At 42.3% G+C, this 20,670-nt stretch overlaps 1 protein-coding gene across 8 annotated transcripts in view; it reads right to left on the bottom strand.

The window, feature by feature from the left end:
• DNM3 (dynamin 3) overlaps positions 1–20,670 on the bottom strand; it is a 379,551-nt gene that overhangs the window by 74,787 nt on the left and 284,094 nt on the right. For all 8 annotated transcript variants that reach the window (XM_070395789.1, XM_070395787.1, XM_070395791.1 and 5 more), the window contains one exon: positions 8,744–8,855. In XM_070395789.1, the coding sequence (XP_070251890.1) occupies positions 8,744–8,855 (112 nt within the window). The remainder of the gene's footprint in view (positions 1–8,743; positions 8,856–20,670) is intronic.

Raw genomic sequence — 20,670 nt, 5'->3', positions numbered from 1 at the left:
ATTTATACCAAACAATTTAACTCGCATATGGCTTAAAAAAATAGAGCGGTGATTCATTAGTCCCAGGGCGGCTTGAGTCCTCACAGGGTCAGATCCCGCGAGAAAGACATGATGGGAAGGGCAGGGAACAGATCTGAGCTCTTCTCACAAAGGGCCAGGGAGGAATTTTGAGCTGAGAGGCTGAGTTGAAGACAGCGGTTGGGAAAAGCCATGCCTCTGTGCAGGGGACAGAGCATGGGGTGGAGTGACAGGTTGGGCTGGAGACCTGGCTTTTTGGTTCTCAGAGAGGACGTGGAGGGGAAATCACACCTTCAGCAGTTTTCTGGAGGGCGGGTTAGGCAAGGATTTCAGGGGAGCGTTGCTTTCTGGAAAACAATGCCAATTGGTGACCTGGAGGAAATGTCTAATTCAAGGACTTTCACAGCCATCATCTTTAATAAAAATAGAAATGTAAAGACACTGATAAAACTGAAAAGGAGCTTCTTGGCCTTGTGCATTGCTATGATAGAACCGTTCACAGCACTGGCTTATGTGAGACATAAGTAAGGATAGAAGAATGAATGGAGGGGGGGAAGGAGTCTTTTGTAAAAAATATGCCAACTGCTCAAGAAGGCAGTAAAGCTCCCCACAGGGCATTTTAACAGCAGAAAAAGTCTATTTTGGAGAATAATGGGACTCCGGTTCTCCGAAGCAGTGCAATATTGCTGCAAATTCCTCAAGCAGATGGAATTTATTGCATTCCACAGCCGTGCAGCTTTGATCTAGCAAATCAGTTTCAGGAGTCCCACCAAGTATTTCTGCACGTTAGGGAATGACTGGCTTCCTCGCCCCATACAGATGGTTCTGTTTGTAGTGGCAACAGTGATGTCACAGAGTAGGGGCCTTCATCCCTAAAGGGGAGAAACGTACAAGTGGAGGACCAGGAGGGGCTCTGTCCTTTCTTTTTTCCTCAATCATTTCCCAACTATCTATGCTGGGAGAGGTGGGACCGGACTGGAGTGGGAAACTGTAAATGCTCTGTGTTTGGATCCCTGAAGGTGCCTCTATTAAGGAATAACTAAGACTCTTTGGAACTGGTCAGGTAGCTGCTCCAAGCACTGAGCCGGCTAAGGATAAAGGGAGGTGTGGCGGCGCTATGGTGGGCATTGTTAGTCTCGTGTCATTAGTCAGCTGAATAAACCCATGTGAGTGGTCCTCGCCACATTAATAAATATTTACAGAGGTCTGTGGCCATTCTTCTATCCCTAGAAAGATACAGAGACCACTCCCCTAATTGTCATTTGTCACAAAGGATGGTTCAGTTTTGGAGGTTACCCAAAAGGAATTTCTGAAGTCCCAAGAAGGCTTCATTATAGTATGATTTCAACCTCCAAAGCAGCCCCAAAAGCATTATGACTTGGAGAGTTTTGAATACAGAGGTATAATGAAATTCCAGGGCATTCCATTTTCTACTGCCAATTTTCATCTCTTAAGAAATCATACACTATATGAGAGAACCACCTATCCATATAGCTAATAGAAACCTCATAAAAAGTCCTGGGGTATATGACCTAACATGCGGAACTGAATTTGCACCAAATTTCTTTTCAAGGCCTGCATGGATATGGGGTCTGCTTCCTCCAGAGAACCAGCAGGTCAGCCTCTGAGGGCAGGCTTGTGAATCCTTGCTTCCCAACAGCCTCTCCAGCTCAGTCCTGACTGATGGAGCTTCGAGCTGGGCTGTCCACAGGGCAGCGAAACCCCAAGACCCACCTAAGCAAGTCGGCTTCCTCAGCCAACAGTTGGGGAAATTCTCCCTCCAATGCCCATTCCCAATGATAGTTTCCAAATAAAAGGGGACTACTAAATGGGAAGATACAGCTTCATGAGCGCATTAATGATTTTCAACAATAATGTACATGGCATTGAGCACATCCACCCAGTTCTAGGCACTGAGCTCAATGTGATACGTAACTGCCTTCATTTAATCTGATCAAATCACTTGAGGAAGGTATTATTACTCTGAGTTTTATAAAGAATAAACAACTGCAAAGTTAAGTTGCCTGGCCACACAGCTAATAATTGGAAGGGTCGGGATTCAAATGTGAGTGGATTTGACTTAACGTCTACCTCCCTTCACTCACACAAAATGCTCCAAAGAATTCGGAATTCCTACTGTTCATGTATAATTTAAGTCATGCTCTGGGCCGACAAAACTGTGCCAGAAACATCAGGCATTTGTTATATCATGTTCTTTAGATATTTAATCAAATTCACATTTGTTTGTATTCAAACTTATAGGAAAAGTTTATGTACATGGGTCTGTAAATAGTCTTGTAAAAGTGCTTTAATTGTAGCCTGTAACTACTGATACATGCACATACATTTTATCTAATTATTTAAAAAAAATTTAATTTGAAAGTGTATAAAATCCTACACATTTCTTTGATATAAAATTTTATAGTGGTCTTTATTTCAGTGTAATGGCCAAAGGAAATAGAAATAAAATTCTGCTAAATCCAAATTCAGCTTCAAATATATATATACTAGAGGCCCAGTGCATGAATTTGTGCATGGGTGTGGTCTGGCCGGCCCAGCCCCAATTGGGATGGATCGGGGCCGGGCCTGTCGGGGGGGGGGGAGAAGATGGCGGGAGGTCGGCCGGCGGGCCCCACTCCAGAATGGGGTGGGTGGGGGCTGATCTGAGGCCAGTGGCCTGGGGAAGGGACCATGGGTAGTTGGCTGGCCAGCCCTGCCTCTGATCAGAGTGAGGGGGCCGATCGAGGGCAGAGCTGGCTGGGGGGAGGGGCTGCGGGCTGATCAGGGTGGTGGGGGCCCATCGGGGGCAGGGCTGGCTGGGAGGAGGGGCCGCAGGTGGTTGGCTGGCCAGCCCTGCCCATGATTGAGGTGGGGGGGGGGGTGTCGGTCGGGGGTGGGCCTGGGGGGGGAGGGGCTGTAGGAGGTTGGCCAGCTGGCCCCGCCCCTATTTGGGTGGGGGGGTTATCAGGGGCAGGGCTGGCCAGGGGGAGAGGCTGCGGGGTATTTGGCCAGCTGGCCCACCCCCAGATCTGGCCTCCTGCACACTCCCTACTGGGAATCGAGCCTCAAAAGTGGGCATGTGCCCTTGACCAGATTCGAACCAGGGATCCTTCAGTCTGCAGGTTGTTCTGGTTGTTAATGGCGTTCTGGTTGCTGGCTTTTTATATATATACTAGAGCCTCAGTGCATGAAATTCGTGCATGGATTGTGGTGGGGGGGGTTCCCTCAGCCTGGCCTGCACCCTCTCCAATCCAGGACCCCTTGGGGGACATCCCTCTCGCAATCTGGGACCGGGACTGCTGGCTCCTAACCGCTCACCTGCCTGCCTGCCTGATTGACCCAACCACTCTGCCTGCCTGTTCGCCCCTAACCACTCTGCCTGCCTGCCTGATTGCCCCTAACTGCTCTCCCCTGCTGGCCTGATAGCCTCTAACCGCCTCTGCCTCGGCCCCCACCATCATGGCTTTGTCTGGAAGGATGTCTGGAAGACGTCTGGTCTAATTAGCATATTACCCTTTTATTAGTATAGACTAGAGGCCCGGTGCACGAATTCATGCACAGGTAGGGTCCCTCAGTGATCAAGGCCATCGGGGCCGTCTCACCCAGTCCTGATCAGGGCCATCAGGACCAGCTTGCTGGGGCAAGGGACCATGGGATGTTTGCCGGCCACAGGAGATTGATTGTGGGAGCGCACTGACTACCTAGCCAGGGGGAGGGACTGCAGGAGGTTGGCTGTGGGAGTACATTGACCACCAGAGGGCAGCTCCTGCACTGAGCATCTGCCCCCTGGTGGTCAGTGCACATCATAGCTACCGGCCAGTCGTCCCATCATCGGTTGTAACGGTCGCTTAGGCTGTTTTACATATATATATATACGTATATATGTATACACACACACACACACACACACACACACAGTGGGGCCTTGACTTACGAGTGTCCCGACTAACGAGTTTTTCGAGATATGAGCCGTCTCTCGGCCGATTTTTTGCTTTGAGTTGCGAGCTAAAATTCGGGTTACGAGCCAGCTTCAGATACCCCATCGCTAGTTGGTGCAGCGAACGTCACAGTGAACGCCACAACATCAGCCCAGCATCACGTGTCTCACTCGTTCATAATTGATTTGACATACGAGTAATTTGAGTTACGAGCTCCATCACGGAACGAATTAAACTCGTAAGTCAAGGCCCCACTGTAATATATATAATATAAATATATTTTTATTGATTTCAGAGAGGAAGGAAGGAGAGAGAGAGATAGAAACATCAGTGATGAAAGAGAATTATTGATTGGCTGTCTCCTGCACACCCTCTACTGGGAATCGAGCCCAAAAAGTGGGCATGTGCCCTTGACCGGAATCGGACCAGGGACCCTGCAGTCTGCAGACTGACACTCTATCCACTGAGCCAGACTAGCTAAGGTCAGGTTTAAATATATTTTTAAAATACTGTGGCTGCTCAGAAAGAATGCTACATTGTGGCTCAGAGAGGTTGTGTGTGGGTTTTGGGGGTTGATCAGTGGCACCGTGGGAAACTGAAGCCAGGACTCCTCATTTCCACCTTATGGTCACAACAACACTGCTCACAAGAAGCCTACATTTTGCTTTGGATCCAAAGAGATCAAGGACTGAAGCTAATTAAAAAGTGCACATGGGGGAGATCCTGTTCAGTTGGGCTGTGGCAGTATATACAGAAATCCACTGTAGTTCATCAAATTGTAGAGTAATTATTTATTTGCCTCTGTCTCTTCTACTAGACTTGGAACTCCCATAGAGTAAGAATGACAACATTTTAAAAATCTGTTAATCTCTAGAGTCCAACACAACAGTGATGGATGAAGGGGAGGAAGGAAGGGGAGGAAGGAAGTGGGGGAAGAGGGTGGAAGGGCAGGAAACAAAGAAAAATAATTAGTAGAAAACTCCAAGAGAAATGACCTAAGAGACAGAAGAAACAGAGTAGCAGAATATTATGATATTAATGACATGAAAACATTCCATCATGTGAATGTGATAGAAAAATATGACGGGGAAAAGCATGTTGTAAAAAAGTGTGCAACCTTAGTTGAAAATCAAACTGGTCTGAAACATCATTTTATTCCAGTTTAGGTGACAGCTACTTATCTAAATGAAGCCAAACCTGATACAAATAAAAAAATAATAATCAATGTAGAATTTTTCCAGTTAAAACAGAATTGTAGAAAGCAGAGCTTTTTGAGTTTAGACTCATGTCCATGTATGACACACAAAAGTTTAATTATTAGGGTAGAGATCGACTGATTGGCTGTTGACTTGATGGCTTATTGATACAGAAACAAAATGACCCACTTAGACAGAGGCATCTGTTATTAGCTTTATCTGATGTCTTCATCAAATCTTTCTAAATTAGAAATAACTGTATCTGAAAGTATCCCTTCCCCCAAATCTTATCTGTCCCAAAACGGGATGTTTAGACAAGGGTTCTACTCAGATTGTTCTCAGTAGTAAGCAGCCATTTAACCATCTGAAAGTCAAGCAATCGTGTAATGTAACCTGGTGCATAAAAAAATGCAAATAGTGTTTATGATGAAAACTGAGAAAAGTAACGTCCGTGGCGTGCTGCCAAGTTTAATTTCCTGCCATGTCTTTGGCTTGTAGTAAAACACCCCTTTGTCCCGATCTCCCAAACCACTGTGCAGAATGTGTGCTTCTAAATAAATAAAAATCATGTGAAAAGAACCAAAATTGATTGTGTAGGACTGGCTCAATCTCTAGATTTACTTAAAATTGAGCACTCTGCAAAAAAAGAAAGCTAGTATTTCATTGAGCTGCTTCTTTGTGTAGAGCTGTGGACATGTGAAAATTCAGATTTATAAAAACAGTTCACTGAAGGGAAGGTAACTGTGCTTTTCCAAGACAGTGTATTCCTCACAAGAGATGCATTATGTGATTTATTTAATGGTAAACATGCATGGTGCATTTAAAATAAGCTGAAAAATAAAATAAGCTGAATTAACAAAATTATTACTTAAGAAAACATTTTCACATACATTACAGTTACATGTAAGAAACACACACACACACACACACACACACACACACAGATTTTATATAACCAAACATATTTGGGAGACAGAAATAGCATAAAGTCTCACTGGGCTATATTATAACATCCGCAGCGTTTTAGCTCTTTCTTCTACTTGTTAAAGAGAGTAATATGTGATAAAATGATGATCATCATCACTATAAATAAAAATAGAATGCTTATTTGTGTCCATTCTATTCAGTGATTTTCTTGCATTATCTCATTCAATCCTGTCAACCAAGCCCCGGGGACTTGCGTTATCTCCACTTTAGGAATGGGAGTCTCGAAACATAAAAAGGCCAGGTAACCTGCCCAGCATCTCACAGCTTGTACGAGAGCATCTGGAATGTCAACAGGTAGCCAGACACTAAAGCAGGGGTCCTCAAACTTTTTAAACAGGGGGCCAGTTCACTGTCCCTCAGACCGTTGGAGGGCCGGACTATAGTTTAAAAAAAAAACTATGAACAAATTCCTATGCACACTGCACATATCTTATTTTGAAGTAAAAAAAAAAACAAAACGGGAACAAATACAACATTTGTATTTGCATGTGGCCCGCGGGCCATAGTTTGAGGACCCCTGCACTGAAGCCTGTGCTCGAACCCACCATGTGCTCTACTGCTTCTCCTCATACCCAGCCATAATGATCTTGAAAAATGAAAATCATATCACGTCACTAAACTGGCTCGGAACCTTCTACTGATGTCTCACCTCACTCGGAATAAGCCTCAAATGCTCACCACTCCTCCGAGGCCTACACAACCTGCCCCTGACCACCCTCCTCTTGGAAACACAGCCATCCCTGGTCTTCCTCTGTGTGTTCCAGACACACCGACATTTTTGTTGCTCTTCTAAGACACTGCACTGGCTTTGCCCGTGCCAGTCCTCTGCACAGCTACTCTCCTAGACTTTCTGATCATTTACTCCCTCCCTTCCTCCATGAGCCTACTCAAACATCCGCTCTTCCAAGGGGCTCCCCTGATCACCTTTCCTAAAATAAAGCTCACCTGCCCTCATAGCACTGGCTATCCCTTTAACCTACTGTATTTTTATAGAGCTTATCACTCTCTTACATCACACTGCAGTTATGCGGTTATTCACTGCCTTGATTACTGTCTATTCCTTGGGGGCGGGACCTCACTGCTCACCTCTGTGTCCTGGTGCCTAGACTGGATGCCTGGAAAAAAGCACGTGCTCAATAGGCTTTTATGAAATGAATGACTATGAAATCAACCTAGAATGTTCATACATTTTAATATAGAATGCTTGTGAAATTAAACATGCTACCATCAACAGGTAGGGAAGAGTAATAAATAATGATCAGAATGAATAATATTTTTTTCAATGCTTTCTCACGTTGGTCTTTAGAGTGGTAGTTATCTATGCAAGCATGTGTGTACACAACTGGTCAAAGCTGGATGAGTATGAAAATCACGTATCTACATCTCTCTGCCTGGCATCATCGGGAAAGGGTCTGGTGCCACCCCATTTGGAGTGCACAGGAGATGTTGTGTGGGTTCATCATTTTAGGTGCTAACCAGACAAAGGAGGTTGGAACGGGGTTAAGAGGTGTATGTGTGAGCTAAGGTAACAGCAGTGAGAACATTTTGGCACAAATCCTCGACCCTTGATCCCAGAACTTCGTTACATTCCAGTGTAATCTCAGGGACGTGGTCAGGTCGGAATGTCCCCAGAATGCCTTCAATGGTCCCACACTGCGTCCATATCTCAGACTCACTCTGTCCTGTTTGGGGCCTGGAAATAGCCCTACCTTTGTGTGACCAGTCCTAAAAACTGATATAGAGCCCAGGAAGCACCCAGGTGGTCAAGCTGGACTCAGTCCCCAAGACTAAGTCTCAGCACTTTAGTTCTGGGGGGCACTGGATAGTACAATGCCGTGTGGGGAACAGCGAGGAAGCAGTGAGGGCCGCTCATGTGCACAGTCTGTTTAACAGTGTGTGGATGTGTGTTGGGTTGGGCTTCTGCAAAGTTGAAATCCAGACCTGTCTGTATAATATTACATTTTCCAAAGAACACAAATAGAAGGTCTGTTTATTAGCTTGAATGAGAAAAGTGTCTTCAAGACACTTGAAGTATATTAATAAAGATAAGTGGGAATAGCTATATATTTTTTTGTTTCTTCACACTCACAGTAACATTAACCAGAGTTTGAACAGATATAATTTTGGAACAGGTACTACAGACATAATAAAAGAAGGGAGCTTTTTATAAAAATAAGTACATTTTTAAGAATACAAAAGAGTGTCACGATTAATTATATATATATATATGTATACATATATATATATATATATGCTCTGATTATATAAAGAATGCTATAAACTGCTTGTATTAATACCATAACAACTGTGGAGTATCATATAAAGGAAAATAAAATTTTAAGTTACAACAAAGAAACTATCTCCTGGTCTGAGGTTATATATATATTATGTTTTATGGTAGAGTGGGGCATTTTCTTTCAGTCTAAATATACCGATAAACTTCTTAAAATAGAAATCTAATGGAGAAAAATATAAGCAAAGTATTGCTTAAAACTGTGCCAAATTAGGTCAAAGGAGAACTAGTTTCTCTAAAATATAACATGTAGAATTCTGTTTTCTTAAAAATGGTTAATAAGTTAAAAATAAGAGACTTCTCCCACTTACTAAAGATTTGTCGGGATAGACGCCAGCCCTTAGCAGAGAGGCCTTCCAGCTGTCCACGTCCTCCTGCGAATCACAGGCCAGCTCAAGGAAGCGATAGTCTTTGTATACATTCCTGGAGTTAAAAAAAGACCATGCTTTTAGTTCTGAACCAAATTCAGAATGATTTTTTTCTATTACTGCAGACAGTGATACAAATGGCAGACCAAATGGTTGGCTCAGTCCCTGGAAGGAAAAAACACAGACCAATTTGTTTTATTTAAAATAATTAGCGAATTCCTATATGTATGTATTCTATAATTTTTTAAAAAGCTTGCCATTAAAGGATTCAGTCATTTGTACTGCTGAGCAAGAAGTTTAAAAAAACCCCAACGCTCCCAATGGGATGAAATGGGTGCCCATGGAGGAGAGGTGCTCTGAGGGGAGAAGCATTTGCTGTTGCCTGGTAATCAGATTAATTTTCTGAGACTATTTTACAAGTCTGAGTGACTCATAGGAGTTTACATTGCACAGCAGTAATCTTACATACCCAAAATACTATGCTAGATTTAACAACACAGAAATGATCAATATTGTGAAAAGGAGAGAATGTTAACCAGTGTCTATCAAGTGCATATTTGTAACTGGGGCAATACTATAATTTTATATTCCTTTTCCTAATAATAAAAAATACAAAAGATATAATAAATGCCCATTAAAAAAATCTGGGAACTAGATAAAAGTAAGAATTGGGACAATCATCCTGTTTTCACTGTTTACAGATAAACTTATTTCTTATACTCTTGTTCTCTGCATTTTTCACACAGTTAAGTTTTTATCTCCATTTCTATCAACTTGGTGTCCTTTGTCAGTTACTATTATATCACAGTCATCTATTTATGCAATTACATCTTTATAAACATCCAATTACAATGACAATATTAATTATTATAAATATATGGTAATTTACTTAATCTCCTCCTAATATTAGACAGGTAATTTTCTATTTTTTGCAATAATAAATAATGCTTAAATGAATATTTTTATCCATAAGCCTTTGTCACATTGATTATTATTTTCTGAGAATAGATTCCTAGAAATGGAGTTACAGGATCAAAGTTATGGTCATTTTTTAAGATACTGATATGCATTTCAATCACCTTTCCAGAAAAAAATAACCCAATTTAGACAGATACTAGCAGTGTATAAGATTAACAATCTTTTTCTCTTCTTCTTCTTTTTCATTCATGCCTGCAAGTCTCAATTTACACCTGAACCCAGATGGTTCATACACTTATATCTCCTGTCCAGACCTGCACCAGATTCATGCTGCCTACAGACTTCTCCACTTGAGTATCTCAAAGGCCCGTTGACATGTATGATTGAATTGCCCACTGGTGTTCCCATTTCACAGAGCAGCAGTGTAATCAGAGATTTTGGGGGGTATCTTAGCCACCTTCCACTCTTTCATACTCCTCTCCCATTTTACCACCTAAATTTTTATTGCCAGTATATTGACGACCATCGTATTATCACCTCCTCAATGGTCTCCAAGCATCAAATCTGTTCTCACTGAATCCTCATCATGTCCTGAAAACGTGAGTAGATATTTTCATCCCTCTGTAAAACATGCTAATAGCTACCTGGGTTTAGGAAAAGGCCACACTCCCTATACTGCCTGCCTACAGAGCCCTGTGTGGTCTGGCCCAACACCTCCTTCCTCTTCAGCTTCTTCTCACACTCAGCTCTCCTCCTCTCTGCTGCAGCCACACTGGCCTACTTTTACCTTCTCCAATGGGCCATCTTGCTCCCAAGGTCTCTGAATATACTGCTCTCTCTGCCTGCAGCTCTCTTGCCTCCCCTTGTTGCACAGTTAACTCCTACTCTTGCCTGGGAATCTCAGCTCCGACATCACATCCTCAGACACTACTTCCCTGATACCCCTGCAGGTCAGCTCCTCTTTCATAAATGCTTCTATTTCATCTTTCCCTTTCCTTCGTAGCACTGATCACAGTTGGTGATTTTGATATTATGTTTCTTGTTCTTTCTCATTTACTTATGTATTGATTTTGATAATGTCTTCCCAACTAGCCCATAAAAAACACGAGGGCAAAGACTGTATCATTTTTATGCCCATCATTCTATTCCCCAGGAGACTTGGGATGTTTTAATCATGTTTATTTTTTGCCATAGCTATATACTTGGATTTAGTTTTGTCATTTTGAAAACATTTTATAATACTCTTTACTGTTTCCTTTGTGTAGGGTGAGAAGTAAATTGCCTTTTTGGCTTCTATATATTTTTTTAGCAGTCTCAGTTCTACAGTAAATGATTATTTTTAAGCTTTCTAAATCATTCTTTAGTTCATTTTTGTATATATGAAATTCAAAAACAAAACAATAATTCTTGACTTATTAAAGAATTGAGAAGCTTTTTATTTTCCTCTACTTTATCTCATGATAATTGCTAATCTATCTAGAAATACTGACCTAGAAGATTATTTCTGAATTCTTTTTTTTTATTTTTTTTTATTTTTTTTATTTTAATAATTTTTATTTCTTAAAGTATTACAAAGAGTATTACATATGTCTCCTTTTTTCCCCCCCTTGACATTCCCCCGACCCCTACCCCCCGCCCCCCCCCCCGCCCCGTGTCTTGTGTCCATTGGTTAATCTTATATGCATGCATATAAGTCCTTCAGTTGGTCTCTTAATCCCCCCCCCAACCCTCCCCAGGCTTCCCACTGTAGTTTAACATTCTGTTCAATGTTGCTCTGCTTCTGTATCTACCCCTGTTCATCAGTCCATACTGGTCCCCTTTATTTGTCCCAACCTCACTGGAGTAGTCTCAACCTCACCAGGGCCGTCTGAGCCTCACCAGGGCCGTTTCAACCTCACCGGGGCCGTCCCTACCTCACGGGGGCCGTTTCAACCTCACCGGGGTCGTCCCTACCTCACGGGGGCCGTTTCAACCTCACCGGGGTCGTCCCTATTTCTGAATTCTTGTTTTCACATCTCTTTAAGGGTCTCTTTTTATCTTTTTCTTTTAATGCTTTTGCACTCACTGTTGTTCCACTTAAGCAATTACTTAGCTGGAACTCTATATTTAACTTGAATAAATATTTATTATCAGGAATTTTGCACCTGGACTTTCCCATTTGTAATTATTACTTGGGTTTATACTTTGAATTGGTCCCAAATAAAGTTGCTATCTGGGTTTCTGGTGGGTGCCATATCCACATTTCTCACACTGATTCAGTGAGGAACTATAGAAGTTTCTTTTTGTTGTCTTCCTGTTTAGCCCATTTTCCTTACTCAAGGTAAAGTATGCACTAGTCACTTATAGAATTTCAACCTAGTTCACTCCACGAGTCTTGTAAAGAGCTGACTGACATTTCTAGGGCTTTTGAGACTCTCCCTCTCTGTTGCTATGATTTCTTGGATAGGACAATGGAGGGTGAAGAGCAAAAGAAGACCTTCTAATTTTTCACCATCTTAAAAAAAATCATCTCATTTAATCTTCATAGCCATCCTGCAAAGTTGGTAAGAGAGTTGTTTGTCAGCTGAAGAAACTGGGATTCAGGGGGATTAGATAGGTGACTTTCCCAGGATCACAGAGCTAACAAAGGGCACAACCTGGGCCTACCACAGGCTGTGGCTTCCTTAAAACAAAAATTTGCTGAATGAAAGAATGAACAAAAGAACTATGGAATTAACTTGGACTATGTTTATTTTTAAAACCACCTTTTTTTCATTTCTGATTGAATCCTTAACTTTCTACAGACAACGTAAGATAAAAAAAAGTTTAAGGAGATGAACCACAACAAACAGAATTTGTCATTTTAATGAAAAGTGGGGCATATTTAATGAAAGTGTACTCTCCAAGTACGAAAGTTTTATTTTTTGGAAAGTCTGAAAGATCCTATCTCTGCTACAGAGCAGAAAGGGTAATGGATTATCTTACAATATATTATCTTGACGAAATGAAAATCCATCAGTTTTTAACTACCTAATTACCTCTGTACCAGAACGTTTAGCTACCATTTAGGTTTCCATTCAAGGCATTTCCACTGCACAGCACAAGCTCCTTTAAGATGTAAAGGTACAGGGAGGGCAAAGCTGGCCAAAGGCCACAGAGCCCTTGGCCAGCTGGACAGCACGCCCAGAAGAAAAGGGTACAGACTTTCCACATTCTCTAAGCAGATCTGAAGAATCCAGCTTTGGCCCTTTCTCACTGACCTTTCTCCAGAGTATTTTCTTTCAGGGGCTCTTCACATGGAAAATCTTGATTTTTTTCCCCCTCAAAGGATAGCCAAATTCTTGAGAGGGAAAATAATTATCTGGTTGAAACATTAGAAGAGGGTCAAAGACTTCTGGTGGCTTTGGCTGCTTCATTTATACCCATTTTTTTGAAGCTTCATCTCAGGCTGTGTCTAGACAGCCAAGCAGAGCTGGATACAGGGTCTGAAACACTGAACCGAGCTGATTTACGGGAAGCCTCATAAATTCTGTGGATGCAGCTTCCAGGTTCTCACCACATGCTGTAGCTGTATAGATAACCCACAGCAATTTGTACTGACTGCATTTTTTTTTGTTGTTTAGTCTATTTCAGCTGCAATCATGCAGATAGGAGCTTCTGAATGATTTCACTATGAAATCAAGTTGAACTACGTGTTTTACAGTTTGAAAAAATAAAAGTCACCTCAACATTAAAAAGGAACAGGCGAAATTTCATCCCAATCATAAAGGGCTTCTAAGTGCTACCTGGAAGAGAATATGACCACACGATGAGCCCATGTTTTGATTATACATATAACTTTCAGTCACGTGTCATAAGAATGTCTTTGGATGTTAAAATGTGAAGTTTAATTTCCTTACCTATGAAAGCTCTTCAAGCATTGGAGACCAGATACTATATGCTCCCCAAGTCCTCAAGACTCTAAGCCAGTGGTCCTCAAACTGCGGCCCGCCGAAAACATTTATCCGGCCCGCCGGGTGCTTTTGCCGCCACTGTGTGCATAGGAATTTGTTCATAGTTTTTTTTTTTAAACTATAGTCCGGCCCTCCAACGGTCTGAGGGACAGTGAACTGGCCCCCTGTTTAAAAAGTTTGAGGACCCCTGCTAAGCCAACCCTTCTGCCAATTTTTTCAGATGTTTCTAATATGAAGAGGTATCTAGATAACACAGCATCCTTCTTGCCATCCCAGGAATTTGTTCTATTTTAAAAGGATTTTCTAAAAATGAGATGCCAGCAACTGATCACAAACCTCTAGCTACAGTATTATCCAGATGCGAGACAGAGGTTTGGTGGAATTCTTACCTGCGTTCTAGTAAACTTTTGCTAATGTAAGTTAAGTAAAATGTAGTAGACTATGGTAAAGACCATGAACACCTGTTGAAATCCAGGTTGTGCCATTTATTATCTTAGATGACACTGGGTAAGGCAACCTCTCTGAATTTGTTTCCTCATCTGTAAAATGGGGAGAGTAACAGTATCCACCTCAGGCTTACTGTAAGGTTAGATGTGTGAAGAGCATTGCTTAATACCAAGCCCAGCCTCAGGCAAATATACAAGTAAAATGTACAAACTACAACAATTATTATGATGCATTAGTCTCACTACCTTTAGGTCCTTTGCACTTCCCTCCTATAAAACCAGACCTCTCCTGTATTGATAGGTCATTGCCAAAGGGACGAGATTCTTTTACCTGTTGATTTGATATTCAATCTTTGATATTTCCTTTCTTGACATAGTGAAGAGCCCACCCAAATACTATTTTAAAATTCAAGAGTATTGCAAAACAACATTTACTGTAAGTGCAGCTGCAGCGTCAGCTGAGTCACCACCAGGCCTGACTCTCTCTGGCTGCCAATGGCCACCGAGCCAGGCCTGTGTCAGCATTCATCCCAGTCACCTGGAAGAGCTGAAAACATGAGTTTGGTTATAACTGTGGGGTCTTATTTATGATGAAAAAGATCTAGGTTACAGAGGGAGTGGTGGAGATTTTTTCAATATAGAATATTTCATGTAGAAGTATTTTTGCTCACACCCAAATGCTCAATCTGATGTCACATAAATTAAGAAGGTAATCTCAATAAAAAAAGGCAAGTCTGGAGTGAATCGCTAGTGGGAACTTGATCTCCTGGCTTCCTGAAGGGTCTAGGGTTCCTAGCCCCTGCCCCCCAGACTTCACTGTTTCCTCCCCAAAAGACAAGGAAATTCCACAAATAAGTGAGATCATGTGATATTTGTCTTCCTCAGACTGGCTCATTTCACTTAGCATAATATTCTCCAGGTCCATCCATGCTGTCCCAACTTGAGGCATGGAACAAACTGACATACCTCCATGTGGGGGTGGGGGTACGAGAAGAGATACATCAAAGAACTTATATACTTACTAGAGGCCCGGTGCACGAAATTCGTGCACTGGAAGGCGGGGGGGTCCTCAGCCCAGCCTGCACCCTCTCGAAATCCGAGACCCCTCAGGGGATGTCCGACTGCCAGTTTAGGCCTGATCATCAGACATCCCCCTTGCAATCCGGGACTGCTGGCTCCTAACCACTCACCTGTCTGCCTGCCTGATTGCCCTAACCACTCGCCTGCCTGCCTCATTGCCCCTAACCCCTCTGCCTGCCTGCCTCATTGCCCCTGTCTTTACCTGCCTGCCTCATCACCCCTACCACTCTGCCTGCCTGCCTAATCGTCCCTAACCCCTCTGCCTGCCTGCCTGATCACTTCTTACTGCTCGCCTGCATGCCTGATCGCCCCTAACTGCCTCTGCCTTGGCCCTCACCACCATGGCTTCGTCTGTAAGGACGTCCGAAATGATGTCCAGAAAGTCATTTGGCTGTCTGGTCTAATTAGCATATTACACTTTTATTATTATAGATATGTATAGCCCATGGACACAGGCAATAGGGTGGTGAAGACTTGGGGGTGGGGAGGTAGGAGCTGGAAGGAAAGGGGTAAGGGAGGGGTAATGGGAGAGATCTGTAACGCTACCAATGATAAAAAATATATATTAAGAAATAGTAAAGTAATAAGTTAAATGTTAAAGTACAAAGACTAGTGATTAAATGGTGGAATGTGCATTCTCATTGCCTTCATTTGCAAAAAAAAAAAAAAAAAAAGAGAGAGAGAGAGAGAGAGAGAGAGACTAGGAGAACTGACTGATTTGATTGGTGTGTTATAAAGGAGAAATTGAGCAAGCTCGTGCCTGGAGGACACATGTGTTTCTCTTCCATTCCAAGATGCCCTGGTGAGCTCCCCTGTGGAGGAGGCCTGTGGATGCTCGGCTGTGGCTGTGACTGCAGGGGGCTGAAGTATTAGGGAGATATTTGGCTGCAGATCTAGGCCCATTTGTTTTACACTTTATCTGTTTGTCTCCTGTGCTTCTAAAAACAGCAACAACAAATTTTAACTGGAGGGGGGAAGGAAAGGGTGTGATTTATTGACCCCCTAAAACTCCAACAGTGAGGGCTGGCTTTGAAGAGAGGTTAATGGTTTGGGCTGCAGATGGGTTAGACAGGAAGTGCCGGAGGCCTTCTGAGTGGAAATGCCCAGTGGGCAGCTGGAGCTGTGGGACTGGTGTCTCAGCATCGTAAATAATAACCACATATATGCGGCTGTGAGGCTGGGGGCCATGGAAACTTGTTTATTTTCTTTTAATACAGCTTATTAGCTTCATTAAGTGTTCTTCCATAGGAGGACAAGCCAAACAGCCACAGGTCATGTGTCTACTAGTACTTGGGCATAACCAATAGCAGGCAAATTAGTCAATATTACAATATCCCTTGAAAAAGCTATTGTTGCAATCTGAATTTCATTTAGTCCAAAGCAATGAAAGCCTTTAGACAGGAATAAAAAACACAAAAAAGGCAACTGGGGAGGAAAGCAGGGAGAGAACCACAGCTATTCTCAGTCTGTCTCCTTTATTAGGTCAGAAGAGGTTGTGGTAAAAATCTGTTCCAGCTCAGCATTTCTGAAATCCAGGGAGTAGACCCAGAGTGGCAGGGCCTCCACGCCGAGCCCTATCGCATGCTAGGAAAGGTACCGGCTGTCAGTACCAGCCCAGCCTCTTTCCCTTTAGCAGTTAGTTCTCAACAATCACCTCGGGTGGGATCTTACTTTTGTGTTAATGACTGACCAATAATAATCTCTCTATATAAAAGGCTAATATGCAAAGTGTCCCCTCGGGAGTTCGAATGGGAGACTGGGAGTTCGACTGCTCGCTATGATGTGCGCTGACCACCAGGGAGCAGTGCGGAATGAAGGAAGGCCCCAGCCGGCAGCCGGAAGGCCCCTGATTGCCAGCCAGGCCTAGGGAACCCTACCCGTGCACGAATTTCATTCACCAGGCCTCTAGTTATATAAATTCTCTAAACATTCATTTTTTTTAACGTTTTAAAGAACTAGATTTATGAGGAATTATCAACACAGGAGAAGCAAGACCTAATTCCAGAAGGCACAGTATGGATTAAGCCGAAAAAAGTTTGTGACAAAATATGGAGAAATTGGGTTTCTTTTGCCCCCCAAATACCTGGAGAAAGGTTGATGGGAAATCTTAGAGCCTGGGTGAAGGTGAAGGTATCTGTATAAGTTTTTCAGTATTGAGGAGAACAGGGCAGAGGAAAATTCTAGAAGGGTAAGAGGGACTGGCATGTCATGATAGCAATGGTTTTCCATAATGGCTCCCCACAAAATGAGCCTATCAAATTATTTTAAATAATTACCTGTCACCATTATTATCATTCTTTAAACCCTGTCAAGTTATATCAAAGTCAGTTCCTAGAACTCAGTTTGGAAGGTTCTGTATGAATTGTGATCACATGGAGAAATAGCCTTCATGCCACCGTTCCATACAACAAGGTGTCCTGGGTGCATCAGGACATTTGGGCTGCTCTGTGAACAGGGCTGCATATGATAGGTGCTGACCCCTGCCCCTCCTGGTCACCAGCACCACCTCCATTTAGGCTTCGCTCAGTGAGACCAGGACTGGGGAGGGAAGCATATAACCAGAAGCATAAAATTGTTTAAGGCCCCAGATCTGTTCACACACATCAGTCTCTTTGTGTCAAAAAGAAAAAATCTGGTATGCAGGAAGCTTGGCTATTCAGTGACTTGTCTGAGGGGGCCATTTTAGGTACACCCACAGTTTTCAGCATAAATGGATATAATTGAATCGTCAAAGAAAATAAACCATATTTTAAAAAAAACAAACACTTCAATTGACAACCTGTGTCTTGTGTGAGTGATATTTATGCAGAAGTTGGTGATGATGATACTGATAATGTGATGGTGGTAGGGGCAACAGTGCTATGGCCAGGGATCCCATGGCACACCCTCTCATCCTTCAGACTTTGTCTGGCACTGTTGCCTTTGTCCACCACCTTCTTCAACCCCTGGTACATGTCTACTCATTCTTACAGCCTTGACTCAGACGTTCCCCAGGCAGCATTAATTGCACAAGTTTTTCTCTCCTCTGTGCTCCCTTAATGCCTTAGTCATCCATCCTGTGAGTTGAACTACAACTACCTTTTACTTATGGAATTTATAACTCCAAGAAGTAGTAAAAGTATACACAATGCCAGAGCTGATTTGCATAAAATCATGGGCAAGAGACCCCATAATGGACTAATGAAAATAGTAGAGACTTAGATATACATCTTTAAACTCAGAGTTTCTATCAAGGAAAACTTCCATGCCAGGTGTCTTCATAGAAGAAAACGGAAGGATGGATGAATGATGTGTCTGGTTACATGACATGTCATTCTGTATAATGGTTATCATGACAGTGATTTATTTGCTTAATAAACATTTGTTGAGGAACTATGTGACAGGTATGGTGCTAAGCCCTGAGGGACACATGATATCCTGGCCCAATGCACAAAAATCTGTGATGAACAGAATGCTGAGATACCAACAATCATTTATTTAGAGTCATTTAGATACCAAGTAAATCCCAATACCCCAAAGACATTTCCCTCTTCCCCCTTAACAACAAAACAAAAAACAGACATCTGTTTTATTCCAGTCAGTTTTGTCATTTTAACAATCACTCAAAAGACTGAAAATAATGCATAACCCAGATAAAGGAAATCTTTACAAAGCTCCTAGCGGTTTTTAAAATTTTCTGTTTAAAATGGATACTACAAAGGCATTTTGGACCAGACAGCTGTTTCAAAGAACAACGATTTCATGTCCTAAGACTAACTTTAAAATTGAGATGTCTTTGCCTTCCAGGAAAACTCAGCAGCTGTGGAGATTATTTCACTTCTCTTTCTTTCACATTCTACTGGATTTAATTTTAAGGGGGGAAAAATATAAAGATGAAAATTGCATGCAACACAGAACAAAACCTATTGCAAAACAAGCAATTCCACATTATTAACCACAACGAAAACACAAAGCCGACCCCAAATCTCTTTTTAACTGAGGAAGGAGACAACACAGCCCTTTTTGGGGAAATTTACCTCTTTCCTTGTGAAACTTAGAAATGATCCCTAAATCTCAATACTATCAAGGTAAACTTGGTTTTCTATAGGACTAGAAAGAAACAACCAGACTGCTTCAGAAAGTGATAATGGAGAATCAGTCACAAAGAATATGAGTCACTGTTGCCTGTACTCTTCATTGGTCAAGTCCTGCCAATCACTGTGCCAGTTCTGGGATCTAAATAAAGCAATGATTAATTTGTGGACCATGGAGAAAAGAAACCAATTTCAAGTGAATGGCTCATCTGGAACTCTGTCACTTAATCATATTGGGACATTCTAGGCTTCTCTCCTCGATCTCACCTCACCCCCTTTCAGTTTCCAGGTGGTTCATCAGAAATATATTCCTCTCCACACCACTGTCACTTCTTTCTAACAATCTGAAGAAGTTGATTGTCCTCTAGTTCCCAACCATGTTCAGACCAGCTTCAAAATGTCCCATAATTCAGTTCTGCTAACACCTCTTTCCTTGTCAACACACATGCAGAATATCTTATCATCCTCAGTTTTTATAATTTCCAGTTACAAAAAGTCCCTTTCCAGCAAAGCAAAATGCTGTTCCTTGGACACAATTTCCTGTCTTTGGCCACAACTTCCCATACTCCACTCTTCATATGTGGAACTCCAGTTCATTAACAACAACGTTTCTGGATAAGTTCATGATGGTTGGCCTGAGTTACTCCTCTCATCTCTCATTCTCTGTGTGTCCAACTTGGACACTACTAATTTTTATAATTTTGAATTTAGTCCCCTCCTTATAAGCTTGTCCTGAACATTTTTTTTGTTCCCTCCTGGCATCTCTTTTGGATGGCTTCCTAAATGCCTAACACAATAAATTAATATATGTAACAATGAATGTAAAGTAGAAAGTTCTATATAATTATTCCAGGCCTTTTTTTAAATATCTTCACAGAACATACAGTTACCATTAAGTAAATGATGACTGGAGCTTAAGACTGAAGAAGAATATTCACTGAGCAGCAAGCTCAAGGATGTTAATAAGTAAGAGCAAAACTCATTCACTCACGCACCCAGGCCGGAACAACTGCTACCTGCCAGGCTCTGTACTGGGCACTGAGGACGGAGCGGTAAACAGACGAGATCAAATTCTTTTCTTCACAGAACTTAGACTCAAATGAGGAAGACAGAAGACAAAGAAAACATTAATAAACATATCAAAAAGCAGTAAGTTTTCTGGACAAACAGAGCAAAAGAAGGAAACAGAATGATGGAAGTGCCTTTAGAGAAGAGAGAAAATGCAGTGGTAACATTTGAAAAGAGACGAATCAAAGAGGGGGTGTGACTCATGAGAATCTCCTGGGAAAGGACATTCCTGGACCACGCCAAGGCCCTCCCTCAGACAGGAACCAGCTCAACAGCGTCCAGAAACAGTAAGGAGGCCAGTATGACTGGAGCCGGGTGAGCTGGGGCATAGCGACCGGAAGTGAGTTCAGAGC

This window comes from Myotis yumanensis, unplaced genomic scaffold (genome assembly GCF_028538775.1).
Source record: "Myotis yumanensis isolate MYYU_CA2020_CCGP unplaced genomic scaffold, mMyoYum1.0.hap1 SCAF_17, whole genome shotgun sequence".
Taxonomy (NCBI): domain Eukaryota; kingdom Metazoa; phylum Chordata; class Mammalia; order Chiroptera; family Vespertilionidae; genus Myotis; species Myotis yumanensis.
The sequence above is the reverse complement of the archived record's forward strand: the minus strand, read 5'-3'. Positions and strand labels throughout refer to the sequence as shown.